The 27,380-nt window shown below is 31.9% G+C and overlaps 1 protein-coding gene across 1 annotated transcript; it reads right to left on the bottom strand.

The window, feature by feature from the left end:
• Positions 1 to 237: 237 nt before the first annotated feature.
• LOC123696776 (spondin-2) lies at positions 238 to 27,380 on the bottom strand. The gene is made up of 8 exons (XM_045643141.1): positions 27,172 to 27,380; positions 14,996 to 15,240; positions 5,750 to 5,949; positions 4,222 to 4,326; positions 3,788 to 3,967; positions 3,328 to 3,545; positions 2,731 to 2,912; positions 238 to 2,203 (listed from the first exon to the last, which is right to left on the bottom strand). Exons 2-8 carry the CDS (start codon positions 15,180 to 15,182, stop codon positions 1,992 to 1,994), a joined length of 1,284 nt encoding a protein of 427 aa, XP_045499097.1. The 5' UTR covers positions 15,183 to 15,240; positions 27,172 to 27,380; the 3' UTR covers positions 238 to 1,991.

Raw genomic sequence — 27,380 nt, 5'->3', positions numbered from 1 at the left:
CCAATAAATTTCATAATTGTATATACCTCTGGTGGATTATTGTATATTTGTAGGTAGATAATTAATAAAATAGATAATAAATATTTTTTTTTAATATTTCGGAAAATAAGTTAACAATTTAAAAGTATACCTTGTTTAATTTAAATAATTAATAGTCGTTTAGTGCATAAATAGATCGTTTGCCGATCGTTATTTAGGTTATAAGGGTACGTCAAAGCGGATTAAAATAAAACTCTATTGACTTTACGACATTTTATTATCGAAATCAGAATAATTTACATTGTAAAAAATACACATACTCGGTAATTGTTACACTAATTTTAACAATTTTTGGCTCCAGAATGGTTTCCACGTTTTAACTGCTGCAATAAATCCGACTAAATTAACACAATTATAATGCATTAATATTAAATGATAGCATATTTCAATATTCGTATTTTGTATGAATAATTTCAATAACATTGTTTTACATTCCATAGGCCATTCAAGGCCTTAAAGTGAGTAAATAAAACTTCAAATTCAATATCAGAATCAAAGTGGCATTTTGATACAATATTTAGTAAGACAGGTAAAATTATATCCTAGTATCTTTGGCTTAACTTAAAAAAAATCATCAGTACATAATAAAATATATTTATTCCCAAATCCCTTATACGTTTTATCTTGAAGAAAATAAAGATTATTTATAGTAATCGAGAAAGATCTACGTAACATTTTATATTTAGCATAATATAACCTCAATTACGTTATAGATAGAGTTCAAATCTAAGTTTATCTCACAGAAGGCTTTGATTGTAACTTACGCTAGATATAAACTTATCTACTTAACATTTATATGTATTAAAAATAAAAGCTGCATCTTTGGAGTATTTACGATTATGTGGGATATGACATGAAAGAAAATTCGCATGCAGTAAATTTAAAATACATACACTCTATATTACATATTTTAGATATAGTAAAATGTTTGGTGTTTTAAATTTAGTATAATTACTCAAATCATTTTTAAATACTACAGCAACTAATAGATGTACACATAACATTGTGAAAACGACAGATATGGAAATTCGTATTATTTGTTTTATTTTTAGTAAGTAATTTATTTGAACTGCCACACGATTTTGTTTTCAATTATATCCCACATTACACAAGTCTACATGCTTATTATTGAAATACTGTCACAAAGTTGAAGAATAAGCGATATGTATTTTTATTTTAGAGATAAACGCCCTATAGTACTAATTGACTAACCACTTGCGGACTATTGATATAACTATGAATTCTAGCTATTTCTAACTATTACGAAGGCAAACGAGGTTGTATATTTTTTATTTATTTATAGCATCACTTACCTAATTGTCTATGGTATTCATGGAAAAGTATGCAGCGCGTTGTTCGTATGGATAGTCGAAATTTTAGTATATACTTAGTGCATTTTTACAATTGATACAAATTAAAGTTAAATTACTCTTTATTTGTATATGATAATAATTATTTTGTACTGAAGCGAAGAAGGATTAATTATATAAAATACCATAATATTACTTTATATAGAGTTATTTCTTGTAAAAAATAATTATGAAAGACTGTGGTGGGTAACATGAGGATATCTTATATGATAATCATGATAATGTTTGAACTTAATTGTATTCTTAGTACTAACATTAATTGACAAACAAAAATAATAAGAAAAAGCTCTTATAGGTACAGCGGCAAACAATCGAAGTCTACCTATACCGAACATCGACAGTCATCTCTTATTAAATTATTTTATACAGCAATTTTTAACATATTTTTACACACCACGAACTCACATTGAAACGAGAACTCATAAAGAGATTGGAATCGAAATAAAAATATCTTTGGACGGACAGTACAGATGCCAACGCAAAAAGGTTGTGATAAAAAAAATATGTGCGTGAAAAGAAACTACTGGCCACTTACAAAAGGAACGCTTAAAATAATTCGTTTAAAAAAAGAATTGTCCGAAATTACGTGAGGTTATTTCGCCAGTCTTCCTGCGGTTGTGCCGCAGTGCAGTTGGTGGCACACCACCGAGATTGTGTTGTAGGCGGACAAGGATTTCCGCCGGGTCGTTGTCGTCGGATTATTCTTCTTGTTCGTAGCGCAGAGCCGACACAGCCGCCTTCACTTCGACAAGGGCTCCACTGCCCCCAGTCTGACACTCGACAGTCAAGTAGCTCTATCAAAAATACAATGACTTTTATAACAAGAATAACTTCACATCTCGAACTGTTTCAAAATTTCTAGCCGTTATGAAATTTGATTTGTAAAATTCCGACCTTTTCAATCCATGAATTGCCTTCAGATAGTAATTCGAAACTACGTATAACAGGTTTGGTTGCTAACGTATATACGTAAAATTCTCGTAAACTCTCAAATGAACCCCAAATCAGAATGACAGTGTTCTATTCAAAATACGACCTGAATATTATTTGTTTCTAGTACCTAATGCGTTATAATTTGCTGAAATCTATGAGCTTTTGTAAAATATACACTATGTATATTCGGACCGTATATCCATTTAAACGTGGCAAAAACATCTATGTATTAATCACTATTGTATTAATCAAACTGAAAATCAACTCTAGAAAATAATTAAACTACAGATATAGATTAGGGCCATTCATAAAACTATTAAGTATGAATATTTCTACATTCTCTTTCATTACGGGATCGCTATTTAAAAATGACCAGTTTCATACGTACTTGTCCTTTTTCTCTTCCGTCTCTCCGCCGGGTCGGTGTTATCAGCTCGCAGCTTGCGGCGGCGCCTCGCCCTGTACCGGCGGGCCAGGCTGCGGAGCGCGGACCGCTCGCTCGCTGTGGGCCCGGAGGTTGGCAGCTCGTTGGCCGACCTCGGCTCTTCTGTTGTGCTTGCGTTGTTTGTTCTACAGATGTTGGCAAAGGATATTGTGTAAGTAATCTTTAATGATAAGGTAAGGTAATTTTCGATATGAACCAATTTGAAGAGCTTTTATTTTGAAAATTAAATAACAAGTAATGTAGAAGATAAAAGTTTAACATAACTACTTTTACTCTTACTTGTTAGAAAGAAAAACAAATTTACAGTTGATATATAGAGATAAATAAAATAAATATTTTATTTTATTTTATTTTTAGATATAATATATATTTTCTATAGACATAATATAAGTGATTTGTACCCACAAAATTAACGTTTATTCGATTTTAAGATGGAATTAGAAATGATAATGAACTAGATCTTATGTGTTTTAAATCTAATTTGTTGTTTAATACTAATAACGTGCAAGTAATTAATTTTATTAATTTAAGAGCACTTACATTGCATAATACGAATAAGCACCATCCGGCGTTGTTAAAGAGCCTTCTGCATAAATTCTTGGTGCTTCAGCTCTCTCTACCTCTTCAGCAATAGAAAGAGCTCGATTGCCATCAAGCACATCGATACTATTATGGTTTAATTTATCCAACTGGAGCACATCGTATTTTCGGTCGTCGCTGTCACGGTGAAATACTTCGGAGAGCTCGTATTCGCGTAGCTACAATGGAGTTATTATTTAATCTAACCGAATAGCTTGCGATAACATTAAATACTTATGTGGTTTGAGGACAAATAAATTTAAGAATTTTATTTCATTTTGTAATTGTGAGTAGTAAGCTCTGCACACAGCACACCCTAGTAAGTATAAATAAGTAATACAACAAAATGTATTGAATAATTTCACCTACAACGATTTTTATGTAATACATTTCTGCAGCAAAAATGATATTGTTCACTCACTTTAATAAATTGAAACGTAGCAATCGGAGGTAATCTTCTTAAGTGCGGGTAGAAGAAGGAACCGGCGGGGTGAGAGGGGTATCGTGACGTTATGCGATACGCCACTCCTTGCGGAGCCGTCGGCCAGTTCGGAGCTGTGAATGTGAAACCGTTGTCTGTTCCTGCGTCGAGTGGATCCACCTAATAAAATATAAAAAAAATGTGTGTCATCCTGTTTTTTTATTTAGTACACATTGAAATAGTAATAAATGAAAGGCCAATTTATTTATTATATTGAAATTTATTCATTAAAATATTATACGTAAATCATATCCCAACACATATTATTCCGAAATCACTGTTCCCAATGAACTATAAATTTATTCATAAAAAAAGCGATAAAGTAAATCTGGCACGAAGTTTATTTTGTAAAGTTATGCAGTAATCAATCTTACCTCAATCGTTATACTATCCAGCCAGTTGCCATCGACGCACAAATCAAAACTGTCCACTCCGATGAACCAATCCGGTGATGGAATCATTCTAGCCATGACTGATACCTTGGGAGGAAATGGTTATTTGAATAGTACATTTCTATGAAGACATCACGTAATATACAACCTCAATAAAACGAAATTGTCTGTATTTGTAAATTTATGACTATCCAATAAAAGGCGACGATACATTTTAATGGTAATCGTCTGAATAACTTTCGTTCCGATCTAAAATCATAAATCTTTAAACGTATTCCTAAATCATTTTGACCATTATGCTTCAGGAAGGCGAGGAATATTTTGTTTTTATTACAGCTTATGTTCTTGACAGCGGTGACATCCCTTTGAAGTGACATTCTACCATTTCTACAGACGGGCTTATTCTTCATAGCTTTAAGAAAGATAAATTTGTATTCGAGTTTCATCTTTTTACAGATAAAAATTGTTTTATAAATATTTTTTGTTTAATAAACTGTAGGCGGACTGTATATAATCGTATCAGAATGAAAAAAAAAGATTTAGCTTTACGAACGAGATAATCCTAACAAATCCCACTGACAATAATAGAAGCTTAATTAAGCACCGAGTTAGATCATTTATCATCCAAACTTTTCCAATCGAATTGACAAATGGACGCAAATAAAAAGTACGCAATGAAACAGTAAACAACAAAAATTAGTCTTAACTGGCAATAAAATGGCTGCGATCGCGATAAATTTCCCCTTTTATTACCGCTCCATTTTCAATGGACTCCTGCTTTTTTACTGACGTGTAATTATTGTTTGCATTCCGGGGCATTAATTAGTGCTGAAAAACGATATTTTCGGTAGCTTTATGTAACGGCAATTTAATTGCAAAGTATCAGTTGTTCATTGTTATCCGTTTATCGTTATCAGTTTCATGGAAATGATACGATTTCATTCACATTTTAATTATCTTTGCATTATATTTACGAGCTCGCGGTTTATTAATGCTGGTTGTAAATAATGATGTTGATAATTCGATGAGGATAAGTGGCTTATATGCAAAATGCTTCCCATTTTGGGTAATTGTTAATTTATAATAAGCTTATTAAAACATTGTATGTTCATTTACTTAAAATATTAAGACCAATGGTGTAGAGCTTAACTGAAGATTATCAACCATTTCACGCGTCATTAAATATTTTCAGTACAGAAGCTTTGCCATATTTAACGAGGGTTTATTCTCTAATCCGCAATAAAGACCCTCTAAATTATGTTAATTAGTTCATAATAAATCTTGAGTGTACGGAAAATAAAAAGTTCTTTGAAAAAGCACTCTATTATTAGATAAGTAAATTGAAAAAATATAAAAATTCGAAATATAAATAAAAGTTTTTTCTTTTGCTGGGAAACTGTAATGACTGCGAAAAAGCCGATAACCTCAAGACTCGATACATTGGCTATTATATTATTATCATCTGTTCAGAACCCATGAACATGAAAAATAATGACTACAGTATACTCACTCTAGAATGATTGCCATCAACAAAGAACTCAGCTTCAGTACGCCCAGTGCCCTGTCCTATCGCGGGTGCTCCAAACACGTCAAGGGTTCCCGGACTGGAGCCAAGAGAGTCTAGTCTACCAGTTTCTGCGAACTGCTTGACTGGTAGCGATACCCTGCGACCGAGCCGGAATAGCGTGTAGGAACGGCTGTGGGATACACCTGTGGAATAAAGAGGAATTTTAGCGAAGGGTATATAAATGGGCGTTAGAGGGTATGGTGGTAATAAATTTAATCATCACATCATTATAAAGCAATAATTCGTAGTCGTTTTGGTATAGAGGAGAGAATGTATTGTTGGAAAAAGTTGCTTTACAAAATCAAATGTGTTCAAAGAAGAATACCTACACTTGACTATATTCATTGGGCACGTTTATAATTTAAAACAATATTTCGATACGAATACGTACTAGGTGTATTCAATATTGCCGAAATATTATTGTACGATTATTTATGAATTATATTTTAAATTTTATCTATTAATTACAGAAATTTGAATGAATGAATGAATGAATTCATTCATAATTACAAAAATTTGTTTTCTTATTGAAGTTAACTTGTAAGCTGAAAGGTGTCAAGGGCTTACTTTTGATTTTAAACTAAAACTTTCTAATTGTGAATCTGTTGTGTCTGACTGTTACAATTATATAACCCTTTGGGCGCGTATTAACCTTCTACTGTATCGATTAGAAAGTTCTAGACCGCCAAGCTGTCTGGGAAGTGTTGTGAGAAATATTCGAACCTACACAAGTATATTGAGATATATTTACATAATATTATATAAGAATAAATTTTCTGTAGTTTTATGTAAAAACATATATATAGAATGAAATAACGTTGTATAGGTTCAACAACAGAGAATAAATCATTTACATTCCATGGATAACTCTGAACTAGATTCCGAGGCACGTCCGTACGAAACAAAAAACAACTAAATTCCCCAACAAATTATGAAATATCTTCGAAGTTAGGGAAAAATAACCCGATAGTGTAAAAAGTTTGGAGATCAACACCCGGGCAAAAAGAGCAGGGGCCGGAACGGATTAAAAGTTTTCCCTGATCTCAACAAACGCCGTTAATATTTTTTTTTCCTGTCTTTTATGTTTAGGAAGCAATTTGCTACCCGTTCACAGTCCATCTAATATTTCATTTCGAATTTATTAAAGTGTGAAAGTAAAGATTTCAGCAACAATTTATTTTGAAATTATTTGAGAAAACGCTACACTGAACCTTCACGTAGCGTACCTAACGTTTTTAAAAATACTCACGATATTCCACTACCGATTAAATCAGAATACATTATGTCAATATAAATACAAGCAATAAATATTTACTCTGTGTAAACTAATAACATTAAATTATACATATGAGTATACACATCCATTTTCCTTAAGTATGATTATTTTAAAAGTAATCTCCAACAAGATTACTCACGTCTACGTCGAAACGTAAATCCAATTTAGTAAACAAGACATGCAAAATGTTCTCGTAGAAATATAATTCGATTGTTTTTAGCGTTGTTTATTAGTCATTATTTCTTAAAATAAATTTGTCCGTTTCAATCTGACCTAGAAACTATTTCGCGGAACAAGCCGCGCATCGAATAATTTAGTCGTAAAAATGGACGACTCATTTAGAAGGCTTACTAGGTTAAGCGCTTTTACATTTCCACCGGATTGGTGAACATCGAGGGAATGAGATAAACCTAATATGAAATTAAATTTAAAAATTATTTGCTCTATTCTGCTACGTAGAATTGCGTTATTAGTTGAGATTAAAACAAAAGCGTTAATTAAAATAGAGTAGATACAGAAGAATAATTGAATAAAGATAGAATAAGCTCTTCATTAATAATTAAAATTTGTTTTTCTGTGTATGCAAAGTTTATAAGCAATTCATTAATCGTAATACGCATTTTAACAAGTTTTAAAACTTTGTCTCAAAATGTAATTTATCTCTACATTCACATTATAATTGTTTTTCTTCAAATAAAACAATACAAATCAAATAAAATGTTATTAAAAGGTCGTACAATCGAATGAATAGCATTAATTGTAATCATTGTTTACATAAGAGTGAGTCAGGAGTTGATGAACCCGTACGCTGCCAGTTGGCCGTGTTACAAAACTCAGAATAAATGCATTCATATAAAAACTAATAATCTTAAAATACTTTATCTCTTCTCATTTATAATCTAGATTAGTTGGGTGATTCATTAATGTTCTTTTCATGAATATAGATTGGTCTCATTACACTCTTTATATCGTACATAAAAAAGTCTTCAGAAGTTTTTGATTATTAATTTATCTACATACCCACTATGCACATGGTGAAATATAAATTTTGATAAGTGACGTCAAATATTATTCTAAACTGGACGAAGTTATACAAAATAAATACAAATTGAGGGATAAAACAAAAGTAATATTTAAACGTATACGTTATAATAATAGTTGATTAACTACAAGCATCATAATTGATTGGTCGGCACCAAGCTGATATTTAATCATCCTGTCCATGTCATATTGCATTTAAACTGACTCTCTATCATAAATGTACGGGCATTATGATATTGATGTGTCATCACAATATATATAAATTCGGATTAGAACCGATCATTACCACTCTAACTGCAATTATACACAAATAAGCGGATTAATATCTATACCCAATTGGAAAGCTTATTTCCAATAACGTTAGAATTATCTCTGAGTTTAATTACACTACTATAACTAATGCTTGATACACTAATTAATTACCTTTGGATGTAATACCATATTATAAAATATAGAAAATGTATATTACTTTTAAAATATAATATTAGTATTTACTTATTATTACTTAGTAGCAGTATACTCAAACTCAAACATTTATTTATTCAATTAGACTTCTTTTAGAAGCACTTTTGAAACGTCATTACATATTTTAACATTTACCACCGATTCGGAAAGCAGTATCTACGGAGAAGAATCGGCAAGAAACTCCATAGTTGCTCCTTTTAATCATGTCAGTTTTACAATTTAATTTTACAAAGTACATTATATTATGTACATTATAATCATAATATGCCAAAGAAATATATATAATTACCTTTTGTTTGTGATATTTGCGAAACTTAAGACTTCTTGTGTAATTACATTAAATAATTATAATTTCCTTCAGTTAAGTTCCGTATAAAATGAGTATACAGAACTCTACCCACTTGAAAAAAGCCTCTACGTACAACTAAAGCAATTAAGAATGCGTACCTTAAACTAATGGGCTTGTTTTGCCAAGCCAAAGCTCTTTTCCTAATTTCTTTTCCAGAGAAAAATAGCTGAATCTATTTAACGATAGCATTAATTTGTACAGCTTGTAGTTTTTGCCGTCGTACTTGGGCTCTTATTTACTATCTTATTTTTAAAAGGTTTTGCATATTTATTGGTAAATAAAAACGTGAATTCCCTTTATATTGGCTTTTAATTTAATCAAGCTCTAGTATTAACGAGAATATTATAATGATCAACACATAATATTATATTTTAGTTTATATGGAGTTTTGTTGAATAATATTAATCGTAAACATTGAAAATGGATAGGTACGAGTATAATTAGAAATGAAATAGAAACTAAATATTATTTATCTCAAAGGAAATGCACTAGAAATCAAAGTGCAACGAAACTAAAATGAAAACTCCCAAGTCGAATAATATTAGTCGTGCCATTAGTTTAAATAAAGCCGTGCTAAGTGTGTTTCCACGTATTCGTTCAGGTATCGAATGAAACGCGATAATCTAGTCACAATTGAATCGTTGCCAACCGAGTGAATAATCGATAAAGTACCTCGTATGACACATTTTGTGATGTAATTCCCGCGCTTTGGTGGCGCTTGGCTAATTACGGTCTACTAAATGTCTATTTTCATATTTTTAGGAAGAAGTCTTATTATACATGTGAGCTTTTACCCGTATAAACGGCGGTGAAGCTTTTTTCTTACAATATTTTCTTACAATATTAAACTAAAACCGTAAATCATTAATATAACATAAAACATTTACTACATTTATGAAACTTCTAGAAAATATCTTGAACAAGCTAAATACAAAAAATATAAGAGATCTTAAAGGTGATTTTTATCTTAAGCTTCGTTAAAGTACTTTTACTGCAAAGCTTTTCTAGGAGCGTAGTTCTTAATAATGGTTTTATGCATATTACAGCTAATGCTATATTCAAATTGCAAGAGATAAATCTCGCACATTTTGGCATCATTACGCTAAGATGAATGTGCCACACGCCTCATCAAAATATCGTGTGGCGCCGAAATTGCCTCCTCAATAATGCCTCCAATTTACAGCTCCCTTGAAAGTGGATCGAATGACGAAACAAGACCAATTTCCTGGGCCATGTAGGCGTCGACAAACAATGGGTAATCTCTTAAGATGTACAATTTATATCCAAATAAAGCGGGATTATTTTGCACTGTTCGCTTTTATATGAGTACGAAAAGCGAGCTTGAAAAATTGTGAGTTCGTGAAGACATTGGGCGTGTTAACCTCCAGTAATGTCATAATAACTCAATGTAGAATATTGAGTTCCACCATAACTTTATTGTTACTTGATATTTCTAATAGTATCGTATAATATTATGATGATATCATATTAATAATGGATATTACTAAAAACGATGGCTATTTATCAATTTTAATGTCTGGCTCGTGTTTGTTTCGTTGAAAGATTTACGGTTTAATAGATGCGGAAATCAAATACTAGATAGAAATATATCTACATTCTTCATTTTATATCAACACACTATATTATGATGATAATAATATGATAATTTTATTGTTGTGAAACTTATGTGCAAAACATATTAAAAAATTGCAGGCAGGCTGATTTAATATTGGAAAAGAACTTCGCCGAAAATTTCTTAGAATTTAGTACTTTCTTAATTAAGTCTTTGCTATTACATAATTTTGGATAAATTCAGTAACCTGACCTACGAGCTAAGTTCGCGACGGAAAGTTATTTTAAGAGCTACAGGCAAAAACTTTTGGGACGTTTTAAGTCACAAGATAAGGGCAGCTCTTAACATCTGTAGGAGTTAGCTTATGAGTATATTATAGAGCATAAAGGAAAACTTTATGTGGGTATACCGAAGAAGCTATATTAAAATTATGAAGTTTGGTTATCTCTTCTATTTTTGTATATATTGAGATTTTCTGTATTTATGTTAAATGTTATGTTACAGACAGTTATAGTTATAAGTATTATGTCTTTTCAAAAAATTCAAATGAACTAGTTATCATATTAAAGACTAGACACTATTCAACTATAAATTCCTTTTCAAATCATATCAAATTTCCAGAATAATCCCTTCCAAGACCGGATCTTCCGCGTGTTTTCTTCACAAAATGATGACTGCTTCTCTTTCGAGGATTTGCTGGATCTGTGCTCGGCTATGAGCTCTCAGTGTCCTTGCGAGGTCAAAGCGGCTTGGGCGTTTAGAATATATGGTATCTTGTTTTTAATTTATTGTCATACTAGCTTTCCACCCGCGGCATCACCCGCGCAGGCAAATAAAAACCCTCATAGTTCCCGTTCCCGTGTGATTTCCGGAATAAAACCTATCCTATGTCTCGGGGTAAAAAGTAGCCTATGTCCTTTCACGGGTATCAAAATATTTCTATACCAAATTTCATACAATTTGGTTCAGTAGTTAAGGCGTGATTGAGTAACAGACAGACAGACAGAGTTACTTTCGCATTTATGATATTAGTATTTGGTAAGAATAAAAATATTTATTTCATGAAATAATAAATTTATTTTACCATTGCATGTCATTAAAAACATGAAACGTTTTGTATATTATAAAACTGTTTCAGCTCCACATACAATATACCTATATATATGTACCTATACAGGTATAGTAGATATAGGTTTTAGTCATATAGTGGACAAATGAGTAAACGGGTCGCATAATGGGAAGTAATAACCCTGTCTGTTGTGAGGACCCACAACATTTGGTTACGGACGTGTATTCCACTAAGAGTTAGAGACCTCAGGAAGTGAAGGGTCGGTAATGGCCAAAACCAAAGCCTTTAAACTAAACAAACACTTATAGTTGTGTTTTCTATTAGTTTTAGTACTTTAATAAAGTTGTTTGATAGGACGATGTTTTATTTTTATAGCCTTTTTATCTCAAACCATTGAAATGAGTGAATCCGTGATCTAACCACTTAAAGTTCTTATATTCCTAACATCCAGATGTTCATATAATGTTTAATATGATCTTTATTCTTATTGATTTTGTATATTTAAATATCATGTTATTATACTATTTGCTCATTTTAGGAAGGCTTGGTTGTATGTTATTTTTTTGGTTGGGGCAGTTTCGAGGCAAAAATAAATTTAACATTAACCTCCATCGTTTTACATAGAAAATTATTAATACACATGTAGTTAATTAGGTAAATGTGTTCATCAGGAAAATGGCGATAACCGTTGTTTTTATTTGAAAGTTTGGAAAAACAGTTTTGATAACTCATCGTTTCAGTGAGTCAATAATTGATCCATATCATTAAACATTGTTTGTTTTCGGTATGATTATTCTTTCTCAATTTATTTTCTTCCTTAAGACAAACACACAATCAACGTTTGCCGTCGTATTAGTGTTGTCCCCAACTTCCCGAAACACAATAGTGTTGCGTAGTGATCTTGTTTCCTGTCACTATCGATAAGTGTCTATTTTAGTGGTCAGTTTTGGCTCTTGGCCAATCGTGTAGGGCGGATGCAATATGGTTCAACATTACTATTTAGTTCGAGTTTCAAAGGTTGAAAATTCCGATGTAATGGACATTCTTGATGGGCATAATTGATTGGTTACCTTATTTTTTGTAATATATAAATGTTTTATTTTGTGAATTGTTTCTTATATATTTGTTTTTCATCCACTGTAAGTAATATGTGGTACCTAATTATCTATTTTTCATCTAATTGAATAAGTTGCAATTTTAAGCTTTGTAAGCCTTAGTATTATTTATGAATTTGAATAATCTTGAACTTAATATCGGCTCGTTTACCCAAGTCTAGACAGTTTAGTGTTATTGAATAAATTACATGTAAATAAATAACATTACGTTTTTTAATGATACAATTTTTTAACACGAAATATCGTAAGTATATCATCATGTAACAAGTATTATTGTTACTAAAAATCGATTACTGAAACGATAATAATTATTAAAAGGTAAAGTAAGCAAAAAGAAGAGCAATTATCGTATGAGGTAATTATTAGAACCAGGTGGTCAATTCATTTATCACTATTACCTTTCAGTATCCCATTCTTCACCCTTTAAGGGTCGGTTAATCGATCTTTTGCGAATTTCGTAATTGCCATTGTTACACGTGCTCCCATAGGTACTCCGCCAAGTGTAACTGTAGCCATTTGCGTATGAATAGATACAAGGAAATTGTCTTGAAGCACTTTTTCCAAATTCACATGTACATTCAGGATTTCAGTGAAAAGACTTACTTTTCTTTATTTAATGTTAAACTACTTCTCACGTAAGCACAATTTAAAACAAAAACGTTGCCGCTTCAATAACTGCCCGATAAATAATCCAGTTTATTTTGAGAACTGCTATAAAATTGTGCGAAATAAAGTTAGTTTTAACACAATTTAAATGTCTTTTATACGAAAAGATTTCGTTTGAAATGTTGTTATTGAACTCTCTTCCCAGTGTCCACAATAATGAAATTTTATTCAAACTAAAAGTTCGAAATAGTTTCGTTTCGAAGTGCACAACCAATTTCGTAATCATCACAGAGACAAATATTTCATTTTCACACTTTCACAACTGTTGGTTCTGACACAAAAATAAGTTTATTTGATTGGTATCTTAAAATTTATTAGGTTTTATGGGAGTGGTGACGACGTATTGTAAACTAGAAGATGTTTATTTGCGTTAATGGGATAACAAACGCTACAGAATCACTAGATAATATTAATAGCCATTCACGTCATTGGTAATTTATAAAAAGGATTTCATCATCATCATCATCATCATCAGCCCATATACGTTCCCACTGCTGGGACACGGGCCTCCTATGAGGGTACAGGCCATAATCCACCACGCTGGCCAAGTGCGTGTTGGCGGATGACACATGTCGTCGAACTTTTTTAATTCTTCGACATGTCGGTTTCCTCACGATGTTTTCCTTCACCGTTCGAGCAGTGGTGATGTTACAACATGCGCAGATAAATTGAAAAATCAGTTTATTTCCTGCGCGCTCGCCTGGTCTCGAACCCTGGACTTATCGAAAAAGGATTTGGATTCTTGATAATAAATATAATTTTGATGGTCTCTAGTTTAGATTTTTTTTATCACCTACGGATTGTGTTCGATGTAATAACAGGTTTAAAGCCTGTCCCAGACAGACGCGGCCTGCGGTGGCGATCTGCTGTTGCCTTCTTGCTTGACCGTGATAACAATATACTGCCGCGGCCGCGGTGGCGGTCATTCTAACCTACAGCGGCACATTAGCTCTCGAGTCTCACCTGCAAGTAGACGTTAGTAATGGCCAATCGTACGAAGTTTTATTGCTTTTATTGCCCATATTTTGTTTTTAATTCTGTTGTTTTTTTAGTATTTATTTATTTATTTATTTGGTCAACCAACATTTGTTTACAATGATTCTTTAATATAATTATTATATAACATATAGTTCTTGCGATAAAGTAACAAATAATTAGAGGTTAACACAGCATGCGCCAATTATACAGAGCTATTTCTTAAGAGTACGTAAGAGTAGTAAGTCTTTATGTGATGTATCCTACAAAACTGGGTACTTTTGCACTGTTTGAATAAACAACTCAGTGTTTATAGGCATAATTTCACGCGGTACACGCGGCCTGTTGCAAAAATTTACAACTGATCGCGTAATGACCGCCTCATGTCCGCGCGCTCATTCACACAGAAGCGGTGGCGGAGAGGGCGGGGCTTGCGGCCGCGGTAAGCCGCGATGTCACCGCGTCCAGGCCGCGTCTGTCTATGTCGTTCCTAGAACTTTCAAGTCATCCAACTGACCGCCACCGCCACCGCCACCGCAGGCCGCGTTTGTCTGGGACACGCTTTAATCTTACCAATATTTTCTACCCAACATATCCTCTTCTATTCAATATTTAGGTACTTCACATTCATCATTACTCTAATAATAAAACGCAACTTACCATAGATTCGTGACCACTGCGCAGGCGGTCGCCAGTCCGGGTAATGTTTCGGGAACTTCTCCCGGGTCCAATACGTATGTAGTACCATTTTATACACCGTCATCTTATCCGGGTTACAAGTATCTACGTCACTGGGTGACGGCGCCGCCGCGGCCAGCGCGGGCAGCAGGAATATCAGCCACATCATTGTATCGGCTATCGATGTTTTGGTACAACACTAGGCCATTGTTTTGGCCTCCCCGCAACTGCAACAAAATAATTTATTGCTAAGTGTATCTAAACATTGATTTTCAAATCCTTGCGAATATTTTAGATAAATATTTGACTGAAATATTCTGAACATTAAAAACACCAAACGAATAAAAAGAGTAGGTATTAAAAAGGAAAGTAATATTTAATTATCTGAAGTTGGATATTTTTAGGACTTTTTTTATTTGTAAAAAGTTCCAAGATTGATATCTTCATCAGAAATAAGATAAAATTTAAGAGGGAACTGTCAGGCTCAATAATATTAATTTAATTGCAAAAACTCTCAAGATACTTTCAGCACTTTGATGAAAATATTTTCTATTAATTTCATTGAGATGATCTCAAAACGCCTACGCAGAGCTATTCTCGTAAGGGCGTATAAAATCAAATGAATGGACAGTTCAATTATAACCCCGTTGTTTTCATTAAAATTAAGATCGATCCATTTCTGAAACATCCAAACAAATATTTACTCTATCTGGGCCAGAGATTTCCCGTGACGTTAAGGTTAACGACCTTTCTATTTTGGTCTCTTTGAGGTGATAGCGTCTGAATCAACATCGGGATTGTTAGTAAATCCAGCCAAATGTCAGACGTTAGCCATACATCTGTCAGGTGCCTATTTGCTAATGAAAGCTCGGCCTGTACTAAATATTAGAGACAGAGATCTTTATTGCGAACATCAGCTAATCTATATGTTTAATGTGTGTTTATGATTCGTGTGTTTTACTTTCTATGTTATGTTTGCTTTCATTCATTTTTTTATAATATTAGATTCCTGACTATAAGGTACATCATAAGTATGCTACCGCAGAGTAGTTCTAAATCCATTAAAGCTTTTTTAATGTGGGACAATTTTTTATAATCAAACTAAATGATCTATTTACGTGCATTGGCAGAAGACATGTTTGTTACACAAAAGTTTGTTATAACAATCATTAATAAGCTCCTTATCAACATAAGTCACTTATCAAAATTGAACCATAACTGAAGTTACAAGTTAAACTGTACCACAAAATTCGAAGAAGTTTCATCGATAAATTGAACGGTTTTACTCAATACATTTTACAAGGAACAATTCAATTACGGTGTAGAGTATCGTGACGTGAATGAAACTTCATGATATATTAAAAGTGCGGTTGGATAGGAGGGTAAAGACCCTTGCAACCAATCGATGAATTGTTTATGTAGTATTGACGTATTTGAGGTAAGTACATAATACAAATTGTAGGTAAATAGAGGATAGTGATTAATATTTCTATGTTTATTGGCAGATTTGATTCAGTTTTGTTGAAGACTTTTGGAAGATACGTCGCTATAATTGTATGAAATTTAAATAACATGTACAATGTTATTTCTATAAATTTAGAAGTTACTAATGGACGAAAACTCTTTCAATTCCACTGGGTAGATTAACTATTTATGTAGTACGAAATCTTTATTGAAATCAGGTCACAGTCACTCTTAACTTTAATATTCAAAAATTATCAATCAAATATAATTCCAAATTCCCTTTAACTCATCTACATTTTTCCATATTTAAATAAAATTCACTCGAGATCATACAAAACTTCGCACGTCCCAATTTCAAAACAGCACGCCATTAATTTTCCCTACGCACAAGCGGGGCAAGCCATAGAAATTCACCTTCAGGTATCATTCCATTGTTCTCCCCGTTTTACCCACGCGGGTCACGTGCCACCCAATCAGGGATATGACAGGCTCTTTCAAATAGATATGAACTGTGAATGGACCTTTACACGGAATAGAAAAATGTTAAATCAATAGAAGATTAGTTTGTAGTTTTATATAGGTACATACATAACCCAAAATACAGATTTTCAAAAAATATTTATGCGTAAAAAATTACATAGATACATACCTAAAGCTGTAAAACTGATGAATTCCGATTAAGTTTTACTAAAATAAGTGTGAACTAAAGCATTCAAGCATACCTAAACATAATATTAAAGTGATGTTTTAACAATATTCTAACTTAATATTAAAATAATTATAATTACACCAATTTTTAATCTTTCATGCAATTCATTATCTTGATTAAACATGACTCGTATTAAAATTTATTTCCAAGAACTTTCTAGTTCTTTCCGTTAATTTACCTTGGTTTTCCGTATTCAGCGGAATCAACCCCTTTGTTTTAGTCCCCTGGGGTTCTTTCGATTACTCCGGTATTTCATGGAAATATACATCACTAAAATATAGGTTTATAGGTAGAATTATCGCTTCCCTATTAGTTATATTTTCTGTATTGCATTAAGTAGGAATATATTCTTGACAAAATGATAACGTAAAATTACATTTAAACTTATAAAATTAGACTTTCTGGTTAAAGGAACTAAATATTCAATACACGGCTTATTCTATGATCCTCATTAAAAATGAATAGGTTAGTTTGTCTGTCAATTAATCTCACCATGATTTTCAATCATTGTGAATAAACAATTTAATACAAGTTTATATTTATTTATTAACAAACAAGACACAACTCTTAAATATAGAGTTAAATATTTCTTAATTCCAAGCCACGAACTATTAAACAATTCAATTAATAAAATTGAACTTCTCAGTAAGTTTCATGAGGATCTGTGTAATGAAGATTTAACAATTCACGATATTACTCAAGCGGTGCGCTTTAAAATTTAAGTTAAACTTGTGAGCTGTTGGCGTTTTCATTATTTATCATGTATTATTTTTTAAGAGATTTAACCTTTGCGTGGCGTCAAAACAACTTAACGATATTAGAAGTAATCCAACATTAAATGAAATATGATATGAATTTTATTGTCCAGTATTATCTAAATAAAAAATAGTGCAGCATTATTTTTACAGTATTTAATTAAATATTCGTATCTCTTTCATTAAAGTAGAATGTTGGTGGTATTATTAAGCTTTGGACACTAGGGGATGAATTCATTACTTGCGAATATACGTATAATATGATAATATTAATCACAATATCAGCTGGGACATCAAAAATTCATGGTACCATATCGTTATTATACATATAAGCTTTTTTACATTCTACTTTCTTTCGAACGTATTATCACGTGCATACATCTAAAAGTTCAAATAAAAAACAGACAAGATCTTTTCGAATATTTTATGAAGTTTAAAGAAAGAATATTCGTATCTTTATCCGCAAAAAGTCAAACCTGGTTTCTCATATTGAAATAAATCAGAGAGCTCATTAAAATGTAAAGTGTCCCTGATAATATATTTTAAATAAATTAAATGTCAAACCATTGGTAGAAATTGCCTTTGCCTGATTGAAACTGTCCATCAGTTGTTTATAGTAAAAGCATTGTCATGTTGTTTGTGGATCATTTAACTATCTATTTGATTGCCGTCGGTTTTGTTACCGAAATACATTTTATAGTATCGCTCTCTTGGGATTTGTTTAACAGAAAATGTTAGACCTGAATTAGTTTTCAGGTCATGTGGTAGACCTCTTAAAGGTTATTCATTATTCATCAGGTTATTCATTCAATTATACTTTAAGGCATAATATAACAGTATGCTAATGTTCTGATAATTAATTCGTATCGTTTTAAAGTTTTTGTTCTGACTCAGTATTGTTCAAAATAAACAAATGAAAACTTAATCAACGTTTATCAATATTTTTTGGCTACTTGCTACATGCTATGAAGCAAGAAAAATTAACAAAATATCCTCTTCATAGATGTAACTAGTTAATTTTTTAACACGCTGTTCAATAGGAAGGTAATTTTTTTACATAAAATTAGGCACTATGCTATTTCATTGAAACAATCATATTTTATTTTCTAGTTTATATTATTTTATTATGAATTATTTATAGTTATTTGAATAAAAATAAAGATAACTTTTTTTTTATTCAAATGTACCTGGTCATAAATCTTTTTTCTTAAAAATATACGTTCATTCATTATGGCGTCGCATCAAAGCGGATCTACACGTCTAGATAAACGCTAACCCGAGAATAGATTCGAAATGGGTCATAGTAACGGCTGAGCGGTGCTTTACGCAATACACTTTGTAATAAGTGTGTTTGTCTACATCTTTACTAACCATGAATATAATATTTGTATGCAGAAAATAACTTTGGATTACTGAAGACTATCTATCAAATTTAAGTATCTTATATAGCTAAACGTTTGAAAAATGGAGCGGTCTTTTATCGTCTACATGTTTCAGATTATAATAATTTATACTAGACTAGCTGCGCTCCGCGGTTTCACCAGCGTGTCTCCGCTCCTGTTGGTCTTAGCGTGATTGTGTGTGTATTATAGCCTATAGCCTTCCTCGGTGAATTGGCTATCTGCTTTAATACAAATATTATCCAAATATAATATTACGCACTAGCTTTTTGCTTGATCCTTATAAAGTGTAACCACCGAAAGAATTTTTCAAATCGGACCAGTAGTTCCTGAGATTAGCGCGTTCAAATGAACTAACTCTTCAGCTTTATAATATTCGTATACCTCTAGAGGAGAGTAATATTTCAAGTTTATTATCCGATTTAAAAGATTTACAATAGTACATATAACAGGGAGGTCTTACCATGGAGCATACTATATTAAGAATTTAGGTTAATGTAGAGAACGTAAAACGAAGAGGACTAGCGGCTATTTATTATTACAACAAAATATTTCTCTGTTCATTACTGTAAACATTCATCATATTTCCGGATCTACAGTCTGCGTATTTTTGGCAAGTCCAATATTATATTATAATAATAATTAGTTCTAGTAACGCTAGTTTCTATTATTATATATATTAGCGCTAGTTTCTATAGTAACGCTTTCTAAAGATAACAACCCGTAAGGTAGAGTCTCTAGAAATACAGAGGATTCATGGACAGCTTCTTCATCTCAATGCTGTGGGTTTTATTCGACACATAATTAATGTTTTGTTTTAATGCAAATATTATCCAAATATAATATTACGCACTAGATTTTGCTTGATCCTTATTTGACTCGACATTATAATGTGATGTTCAAACTTTCGACCGACTAACTTAGCCTGTGTCCTTCTCTAAGGGCATATAAGGGCCTAGCCTATGTGTTTTCATACACAGATTATTTAATACAATTATTTTCTGAGATTTCGCTAATCTGTTTTTTTCAATAGTGGAATTATTTAATTCGTGAGAAATACAAAAACAAAACCTTTTTTTAGAGATATAGAGGTTTCATAGACAGCTTCTTCATCTCAACGCTGTTATTCGACACATAAATCATGTTTTGTTTTAATGCAAATATTATCCAAATATAATATTAAGCACTAGCTTTAAGCTTGATCCTTGTTTGACTCGACATTATAATGTGATATTGTAAACTTTCGACCGACTAACTTAGCCTGTGTCGTTCTCTAAGGGCATATGTCTTTTCATACACAGATTCTTTAATACAATTCTGTTCTGAGATTTCGTTAATCTGTTCTTTTCGATAGTGGAATTATTTAATTCGTGAGAAATGCAATAAAAATAATCAGGTTTGGAAACAGATTATCTTACTTAAACTGACGTCATTTCAGCCAACTTCTTAACTCAGTCAAATGAGGAATAATCTCAATCAAAAAGTACCTATTATGGGCTAATACATAATCTTGAACGGTGAATTTATACAAAAATAACAATCTAATGGGATGATATTTTTTATAATGTAAATATAAATGTTTTGCAATTCGTCCAAATAAAATATTCATGAAAATATCCACTAATCGAATAATGTAAATCGCAGAAACTATTTTAATATTTTCAACATCTGTCAACGCTAACACTCGAAGGATCCGAATAAATTGATATTTCAGCGCTTCAGTCGTTACACTTTACAGGCAAAGTCACTTTCAATTTCTGCAAAGCGCTTTACGGCGCTTGAGCGTGACAAGCATATACGAGGAAGCCTTTATTTACGTATGCCGAACGTGAGATTTGCTGAATCACTAAAGATAAAAATATTTCGGAAATTTATTGCTGTATTGACGGTTTCAGCGTGGATGCGTAAATTGACACGTATAAACCATCAATAGTCATTTGTATAAAGCAAGATAAGTGCAAATATATTATATTATTTAAGTTTAAACAAGAATTAAGGCCGTGTACGCGGTCCGTGCGCTGTTTGGCTCAAATATGTGATTTTTCAAACCAGATTGTCCATCAACCACTTATCTTACAAACATATGAATTACTAATAATTTTAGGAAATTTTATTGTCTATATAGTTAGTTAAGAGTTTTTTTCAATTAATACAGTATTTGTGAATACCATCAAGATAACTGAGCCGATGATTACTTGATTTCGCTTTTAGTGTCAATTTCGAAGCTAAAAATATCTGAAATCGCTGACAGATCTAACACACAATTTTTTTTAACTAACTGCAAAAATCCTTATTAAAATAGTTAGTTAAAAGATTTTTTTATTTTGGACTCCTAACTTACGAAATTAAAATCCGAACAATGTGAATTTTTTTAGAAATTATAGTCGACAAAATGATTATTTTCACCAAGATATTTGACTTAGTTTAATATAATTTTTACATATTGCAATAAAAGAACGTCTTACTTATAAGATAAAATTTAAAAAATCAACTAAGGTACCTCTATTATTTTTCTACAATTTTTTTTAAAGTACTAGAAAACACTGCGCGCGACCCGATTAAAATCAGTCGGCATCGAGCCTTTCCAGAGAGAGGACATGTTGCTCGGCGCTCTCCTGTGGACTTATGCTGTTCATAGTAAAAGGATAGCGCAAGCCGCGATCTATCGTAATAGATCGCGGAGATTTTGACTTGCGTTAAATTGAATAAGCCCTCTTAACGATTGACCGAAATTCATCAATCAAATTTCATTCATTTTGATGAATTCTGATCTAAGTGTTTTTTTTATATATGTAAAAAAATATCAGTAATAAAGAAAAGCTTTTAGGACCAATCAGGACTTCTACAATCCATACTAATATTATAAATGCGAAAGTAACTCTGTCTGTCTGTCGTTACTCAATCACGCCTAAACTACTGAACCAATTTGCATGAAATTTGGTATGGAGATATTTTGATACCCGAGAAAGGACATAGGCTACCTTTTATTGCGAAATATGTACCACGGGCGAAGCCGGGGTGGACCACTAGTATGAATATATTTGACAAATTTACGTTATAATCATAAATCATTTATAACCTTTGTTAAAATAAAACCAGCGTAAAAATGTCTTTTACCAGATTCACGTCGTTTCGTTCCAGGCAACATGTGCTACATAAACGTAAAAAAAGTTTCAAAGCAATAACAATAAAGTTAAAAGTTGACTGTGCAAAAATTATGATCATAATAATTCTCTTGGGCGTACTAAATCATTGTGTGTGTCAGGTCCTAATGGAGGCAGAGCGCTAACATTTTTTGCACAATTGAAAAAATTCTTGCAGGAAAAATTTTAATTTTTCAGCTTCGTATATAAATTTGTATGGCGTTCAAATATGATACGCACTTTGCTTACAATTTTGAGATTGTTTTTCATTAGCAAATGTTTGCAATTTCATCGTGCTTGTACTAGAATTTTATACATGGTCTATTTGTATTAAGGTGGAACGTATTTTATAATGCAAAATGTATAGTTATGCCATTAATATTCAAAATTCTAACTACGTATTGATTTAATGTTACGATGCATTATCGACCATATTTGTTTTTAAACCTTCCTTCCTTCTTATAACTTATGAATATCTATTGTTTTAGCAATTTTAACAGAATAATGGAGCTATTAATTTTCATTCACAAAACGCCTTTTTTATTTCTAAAGAGTTCTTAAAAGTTAAAACAAACATCAAACAATCAAAAGGCAAATTCTTATGAAAGTAGTTCAATAAGTACATTAAATAAGAGTAATATAATTTCGAGAACTTTCCAATAAAAGCTGTTTTGTTGCCTCAAATAAACTTTAAGCCACAATACAGGTTATTAATAAATTATCGAAGCAATATTCGCCAGAAATCATATCGTAAAATGGAAGCTTATCTTTAATTTGAAAGCCAAATTAATAATTCAAGTCGAACCCTTGCAGGCTTCACTTAATATTGATATTCTAATGGTAGCTTTGAAAATTTACTATTATTGGTTTGCCCTGGAGAAACTTTGCCAGCCATACTTTAATAAGTTTATTACATTTGTATTTCTATCGATAAAAATATGTGAATAATGAGAAAGAACACAGTATATGATTAGTTATTGGTTTTGTTGATTTTAAAGTATAGATAGCTACATATAATTTCGAGAACTTTCCAATAAAAGCTGTTTTGTTGCCTCAAATAAACTTTAAGCCACAATACAGGTTATTAATAAATTATCGAAGCAATATTCGCCAGAAATCGTATCGTAAAATGGACGCTTATCTTTAATTTGAAAGCCAAATTAATAATTCAAGTCAAACCCAATGACCTATTATACTAGTAGACGCGGCATACGCCAACATCATTGCACTAAAAAACAGCGTAATTAATACATACCTACTTACTAACGCATTATCACCAATACAGTTGTTCTCTCTTTCACTCTCACGCACGAGACATAATACATGTCTCACTCATGTACTTCGTAATAACAACTGCCGATTAAAATACAAAAAGAACGTCCAGCCACGACGCTGAATGGTGCGTGACTAAGTGAAACTCGGGCACTTACCTGAGTTTTTTCTTGCCAAAATAGAGAGCGGGTAACGTATCTAGCTCTTTTATATATCATAGGTCAAACCCTTGCAGGCTTCACTTAATATTGATATTCTAATGGTAGCTTTGAAAATTTACTATTATTGGTTTGCCCTGGAGAAGCTTTGCCAACCATACTACTTTAATAAGTTTATTACATTTGTATTTATATTTTATAGCGATAAAAATATGTGAATAATGAGAAAGAACACAGTATATGATTAGTTATTGGTTTTGTTGATTTTAAAGTATAGGTAGCTACATTATATAATTGTATTTTATTTCATAAGAAAAGCTGAAGCTGTTTATATTTGTTTGTATAGTTGAACACGTTGATCCCAAGAATTAGCAGTTCTAATTGATAAGTTTTTGTGTCGGGTAGTCCTTTTATCGAGAAAGGTTAAAAGCCATACCTTATTACCTATACATAACTTATAACGTTACGGTCAATAGGAGCGCAGCACTGAAAACTGTTGCGAAAATGAGAAAATAATAGTCAGCGTGTAGGTGAATATTTAAAACATTATAATAGTAGAAATTCTAGTAACGAAATTAAATTAAAACTAAAACTTGTAAATGTGTGTCAATGTGAATGACGTGAAAGTAATCTTATATATAAAAATGAATCCCAAAATGTGTTGGTAAGCGCATAACTTGAGAATGGCTGAACCGATATCGATAATTCTTTTTTTATTATATTTCTTGAAGTACGAGGATGGTCCTTATGTAGAGAAAACGTAAATATGTACCACGGGCGAAGCCGCTAGTTAAGAATATAAATAAATTGCAGCAATTTATCTTGACATCAAATATATTATGTTTCTCTATCCAACAAATAAAAAAAACTGTGTAATTTTCTGCTCTGATTAGTTATTCTGAGTCAGTATAGAATGTTTTTAAAAATAAAGTAATGCCTGGTATTGATATATTAAGAAGAGCTGGAACGTCAACACATTTACACATTGCACATGTTAGGCCGGGAGATACTGACACAAAAATTCGGGTCATTTGTAACAGGATGGCGGTCTAGAAGGGTCTTAGTACGCAATGACAAAAAGAAAAATGATGGTCAGAACGCTGGTACCGGCGGACTACATCTTTTTTATGGGCTATCGGTAAATTCTAAAATTTTTGTGTTACAAATCGTTTGACTTTCGCTATTTATATGACGAGTTCGACTAACGCCCACGCGACTAGTCCGCCGGTACCAGCGTTCTGACCATCATTTTTCTTTTAGTCATTGCGTAATAAGACCTCTGTAGAACCGCCATTCTGTTACAAATGACCCGAAATTTTGTGTCAGTATCTCCCGGCCTATGTATGTGTCATATTTTGCAATTGTTTATAAATACAGGGTGATGTAATTGGTGTAGTACGAATATCTAAAAATCTATGAAGAATTTTGTGATACAGTAAATGGAAGAATAATTATAGACTATTTTACAGTATTTAATAAAATCATTTAATTTTTTGTTCATTTTCATTAGAAATGTCAATTTTTCTCACCAAGGTGGAAATTTGGATGATAAGGATCTTGTTAGAAAAATATAAATTTTGACTAAAATCGGCATTTTTTTTTTCAAAAATCAAATTACTAATTAATAATCAGAGTTATCACATTATTAAAAAAATTAAGCCAAACTATACCTACACAATTTTTACTTGATGCAATCCTCAAAGATCATGGACATAGTGTATTGCGCCTTCCACCATACCATCCAGAACTCAACCCAATAGAGTTACTATGGGGCATAATTAAAGGGAAAGTAGCATCACAAAATGTGAACTTTAACTTGAAAACTGTGGAAGAATTATTTAGAAAGGAAGCAAATGCCATATTAGTCTGGATATGTTTAGTGACGTTTGGAGAAAGACGCGAGAACATGAGGAAAAATATATTCAATTAGAACCAAAAGTAGATAATTACACTGACTCATTTACTGACGGCGAGTTCTTCGAGCGATGAAAGTTTCAGTGAAGTAGAAGATTACGAATAGGTATGATTAAATAGATCCTTCTTCTTCTCTATAGATACTGCTCTCTGAATTGGTGGTAAATGTGAAAACTGTTAAACTGCTAAGACGATTCAAAAGTGCTTCTAGAAGAAGTCTAATTGTATAAATGTTTGAGTTTGAGTTTAAAACCAATAGTGTGAAAATTATACAATAAACATGTAACACATATTTGTTAGCGCGTATTGGTAGGTATTACCTACGTACTTACTACAAATATAATATTTCTTAGATATCTTTACTCGACTAAAGTCAGGACAAGACTGCTCCGTAACTGCAGAAGACGTCCGTTATTTAAATCATTATCAAAACAACCATCCGTGTGTTGGTAGTGAGCGCACGTGTTATTTGTATTGTTTTTATGACCTGAAATTTAATTATTATTTGATAATTGAATGATTATTGATTATTAATACTTTTATCGAATTGATTATTATTAGAATAAATAATTAACTTCATCAATTGATTTACTTTTAAAGTATAATTTTACAGGTAAATTATGAGAGCTTTCATAATTATAATATTTGCATAATATATTTATCTACAACGCACCCATTTTACAATTCAAGTCTAAAATGAAACTAGAGTCGCATTTATTTTTGAACATACTGTAAGTGAAATTGCATAAGTGTGAGTACTGTGAACATGCCAGCTTTCCTTAATTGACCGATAAAGCATGATGTCTATAATTTAAATAATTTTAATCAATTTATTTTGAAGCTTAAAAAACAAACGATTGATTATCAAAACAAAACAAAGTTTGTTATCATTTTTGTTTTTTGTTCTGCTCAATAATTAATTGTACGTAGCATGAAAAATATTTTTCACTGTCGCAATTCTCATCACAACAGAAAATATATTTATGTATTAGAATTAAATTAAAATTGTGCCGTGTTGCAAAACCATATGTACTAGTTGTATGTACTAATAAAAAATTGAGTAGAGTAAATATAAATCTTTGGGCGTTGCAACTATAGGTATGTGGTGAACTCTACAAGATATTAATATAAAGCTCCATTGCTACAAGAGTTGTATTAATTATGTACGTATTCCTGAATGAAACTTATCAAACAAATCAATTTATTTAAACATATAACAGTGAAAGGAAATAATCAAGCACAATTCAGTGCGAGATAGCCCCTAGTATCGAGCTTATTAAAAATGAATGCAATATTATCACAATTTCCAGTATATATCTAATGCACTGAAACATAACACTTACCAATTATTTATTAAAAACCATCGCTCCTATATCCTTAAGCACACAAGTGTAATTATCGCATAGTCTAAACGAGCCTGTGTAACAACGGTCGTTATGTTGTTTTCAACGATATTTCAGTAATAGACCCGGCAAAGCAAATTGCGATCGGACATTCAAGCGAAAACCACGTCCTCATACCACGAGCTCGCGGACGTAACTAGGGAGCTAAA

This window comes from Colias croceus, chromosome 13 (genome assembly GCF_905220415.1).
Source record: "Colias croceus chromosome 13, ilColCroc2.1".
Taxonomy (NCBI): domain Eukaryota; kingdom Metazoa; phylum Arthropoda; class Insecta; order Lepidoptera; family Pieridae; genus Colias; species Colias croceus.
The sequence above is the reverse complement of the archived record's forward strand: the minus strand, read 5'-3'. Positions and strand labels throughout refer to the sequence as shown.